Source organism: Brassica oleracea, unplaced genomic scaffold (assembly GCF_000695525.1).
Source record: "Brassica oleracea var. oleracea cultivar TO1000 unplaced genomic scaffold, BOL UnpScaffold01233, whole genome shotgun sequence".
Taxonomy (NCBI): Eukaryota; Viridiplantae; Streptophyta; class Magnoliopsida; order Brassicales; family Brassicaceae; genus Brassica; species Brassica oleracea.
In genome coordinates this window covers 13875-17402 of record NW_013617783.1, presented here as the reverse complement: position 1 = coordinate 17402, position 3528 = coordinate 13875, and the positions used below count along the sequence as shown (strand labels likewise).

General features: G+C 31.8%; 1 protein-coding gene across 2 annotated transcripts; it reads left to right on the top strand.

Annotated features, from left to right (window-relative positions):
• Window positions 1-560: 560 nt before the first annotated feature.
• Window positions 561-1876, top strand: LOC106321113 (early nodulin-like protein 2). 2 transcript variants are annotated; one of them, XM_013759431.1, is made up of 3 exons: window positions 561-845; window positions 928-1313; window positions 1371-1876. In XM_013759431.1, the coding sequence occupies exons 1-3, from the start codon at window positions 662-664 to the stop codon at window positions 1752-1754; spliced, it is 954 nt and encodes a 317-aa protein (XP_013614885.1). In that variant the 5' UTR covers window positions 561-661; the 3' UTR covers window positions 1755-1876. The 2 variants fall into 2 exon arrangements, with proteins under 2 accessions (XP_013614885.1, XP_013614884.1); XM_013759430.1 differs by having other exon boundaries at window positions 928-1876.
• The last annotated feature ends 1652 nt before the right edge of the window (window positions 1877-3528 follow it).

Sequence of the window (3528 nt, the reverse complement as noted above, 5' to 3'; positions counted from 1 at the left end):
TTTTTATCTATCCATAGCTTAGATTGGGATGACCCACTAACTCTTACCATTTTAACACTTCTGTATATCCTTAATCAGCAGTGAATAATAAAAATTGGAAATTCTTAATTGATTTGATTATAGATAACTTAATCCAATCCAAATCACTTTAATCCAGCCCACTTAATCCATTAACCCATTTGATCCATTAATCTATTTGTATTCTGATATTTCTATCTATTAAGATTCATGGTATGGTATGGATTGAACCCATTAACTCTTACATATTTTGACACCCGTAGAAATATCCTTAATCAGAAGTAAATAATAAAAGTTGGTAAAAATCCAAAATTCAATCAGCTGTCATGGTAAATGGGTTAATTCGTGAATCAATTCTCACACGTCTAAACATAAATGCCTTAAAATTATCTTCACAACGTTCAAAATCCTAAATACATTGCCAAAAGTATTATCTTTTATTAAACAAAGAAAGCAAGAAGTGAACTGTCACTATTAATTATTTCCATTTCCTTAGGATTCACAAATTTTCTTCATTCTCCTTAAGCTTCCTTAAGCTTCCTTAAGCTTCTATATAATTAGTACATAACTCTTCCCCACAAATCACAAACAAACACACAAAACCCTATTCTTAGATCTCTCATCTAGCCGCTTCTCGAAAACCATGGTGGCACTCATGAAAAATCTATGTTTTGCTTTCGTCATCCTTACTTCTTTTGCGACCCTCTTCTCCGTCGCTGATGCACGTCGGTTTTACGTCGGAGGTAGCCGCGATTGGATCATGAATCCACGCGAAAATTACAATACTTGGGCTGAAAGAAACCGTTTCCAAGTCAATGATACTCTTTGTAAGATTCTTTTTTTTCTTGTGGTCTAGATTTTTTTTTTTTATAATCTTTGGAACTGACAAAAAGCTTGAATATTTTGCAGACTTTAAGTATGCCAAGGGATCGGACTCAGTGCAACAAGTGATGAAAGCAGATTACTACGGCTGTAACGTTAGGAATCCGTTAGAGAAGTTTGATAACGGAGAGACTGAGGTTACTCTTAACCGATCTGGTCCATTTTATTTTATCAGTGGTAATCAAGATCGCTGTCTGAAGGGACAGAAGTTGATCGTCGTTGTCCTAGCCATCAGACATCCCAAGAAGGTTCCTATTTCTCCGGTGAAACCTCCTTCGACGACTCAACCTCCACAAGCTCACTCCCCTGATTCTCCTGTTGCGCCAGCGAAGGCACCGTCAACGGCTCGACCTCCTAAATCTCATTCCCCTGTTTCTCCCGTTGCTCCGGCGAAGGGTCCCTCATCTGCCGAGTCTCCAAAAGCTCATTCCCCTGTTTCTCCACCGGCGATAGCTCCGTCAACGGCTAATTCTCCAAAAGCTCATTCCCCTGTTTCTCCAGTTGCACCGGCGAAAGCCCCGTCAACTGCTCGACCTCCCAACTCTCACTCCCCTGTTTCACCGGTTGCTCCGGCGAAGGGACCGTCAACTGCCGAGTCTCCAGAAGCTCACTCCCCTGTTTCTCCAATCGCTCCAGCGACCGCTCCGTCAGCAACTCCAACGCCTGATCATTCACCGGCTTCTCCAGCGCCTGAGAATACTCCACCGTCGTCTCCAGCTCCTCCTCAATCCACTCCGGCCGATAACATCAATGCGCCAGCGGCAAGTACCAAAAATGCAGCGAGTGTTGTGGCCGTTACTTCGGTTATGACCACAGTATTAAGTGTGGCTTTTACTGTCTTAATGTTCGCTTGAGCTTTAACAAATGGTTGTTCGTGTTTGATTTACATTTCTTTGTTGTGATGCTGAGTTTTTTATTCGAGTCGCTACTCTTTCATCTGTTTATTATTTTTTCTGAGTGTCGTTATTTTGTTGCATTATTGGACTATTGTTTTTGTTATTAATATCATTTTGTTGTTGTTCTAAGCCTTATTTCATTCAACTCTTGCACGATTTATTTATATGCCCTTGTTCTGTTTTTGAAAAAAAGTCATCCGATTAAATTAATATATGGTTCTGAGAATTTGAGGATTATAAACATGACTTAAAAACTTTTATAAAAAAAACTATCTCATAATTTGGAAGCTTATATCACATGTTCTTATAATCATTAGAAAATTAAGTTGGTCCATCTAAACATATACTATATTTTTATTAAACTAATCATAAATTAATTATTAATGTACAAAATAATATTTTTTATTTTCTTTAAATAAAAGCGACGAAATTACCTAATATGATTAATATATATATATATATATATATATATGTATATATATATATACTGCAATTAATGATTTTGAATAATAAAAGTTTGTTAACAATTTTTATATTTTTCATCATTTTTGTTTAATTTTATATTATTAAAATAAATTAAAAAATCATATTCACCATATAATAAAATTTTAAATTTTTTTTGTGTATGTTATATTTTGAATTTTTAAAAATAACTTTAAATTACCAAAATTGTTAAAAGTCTCAAATTTAAAAAGTTGGATCAATGGTTTAATTTTTTTTTATATATAATAGGATACAAATGATCCTAAAACTATGTGAATGTTATTCACATTTAATAGATATTCATATTAAATGTATTTATATTTTAATTTTGTTTAAATTAAATTATATGCTATATAAAAATAAATGGTTTAGTTCTTAAATTTTCACTGAAAAAATATTGAGAACTTAATTTTTTGATTTTTTAATTTGCATTAAATTTTTAAATACGATATATAAATTACTAAAATTATTAAAAGTCCACATTAAATTTTTTATTTTCAGGGTTCAAATTTTTTTGCTATAAACAATACAAATGATATAAAAGCATATGAGTAAGAATTTTTAATTAATAGATAACTATACTAAGAGTATACTATATATATGTTAATATCATTTAAAATTTAACGATGATATACCATAGGAAATAGGCAATTATGATTATTTTGATTTATTTATCATAAAAAATTGTAAATAAAAAAATTGATTATTTTGATTTATGGGTTCGTCTCAATTTAATTATATGTGTAATAGTTACTTATTTCTCAATTATTCAATATATATTTATTATTTTACAGTATGTAAAGTTACAAAATAAATAATAGTATATATGCCGAATGTTTATTCCGTGCAAACTTAACCTAATACTTATATAAAAAACTTACAAAAATTCTAGAGGTTAAGACCAATGAAACCATTCGCCCAATAATTTTAGGGCTTTTTGCAGAATTGACCTATAACTTAAAGTCAAACACAAAACTAACCTCTTTTTTTTTTGAAAATTGGTTTTGCCCTATTCACCCCACATGTTCATATAATTTACGAAAATGCCATCAATTTTTTTTTTCTTTTTTTTTTCGAAAATGACATTTTTACTCTCTCACCCTCATCATCTTCAAGTAATTACAAGATTGCCATTGTCATCAATACCACAACCACCATGAACAACCAATTTGAAGCTCTTAATGCTCCCAAAATCGATTTACCCTTCTTCTTTTTCCATTCTTGTGAACTAAACACAACATATCTCTCA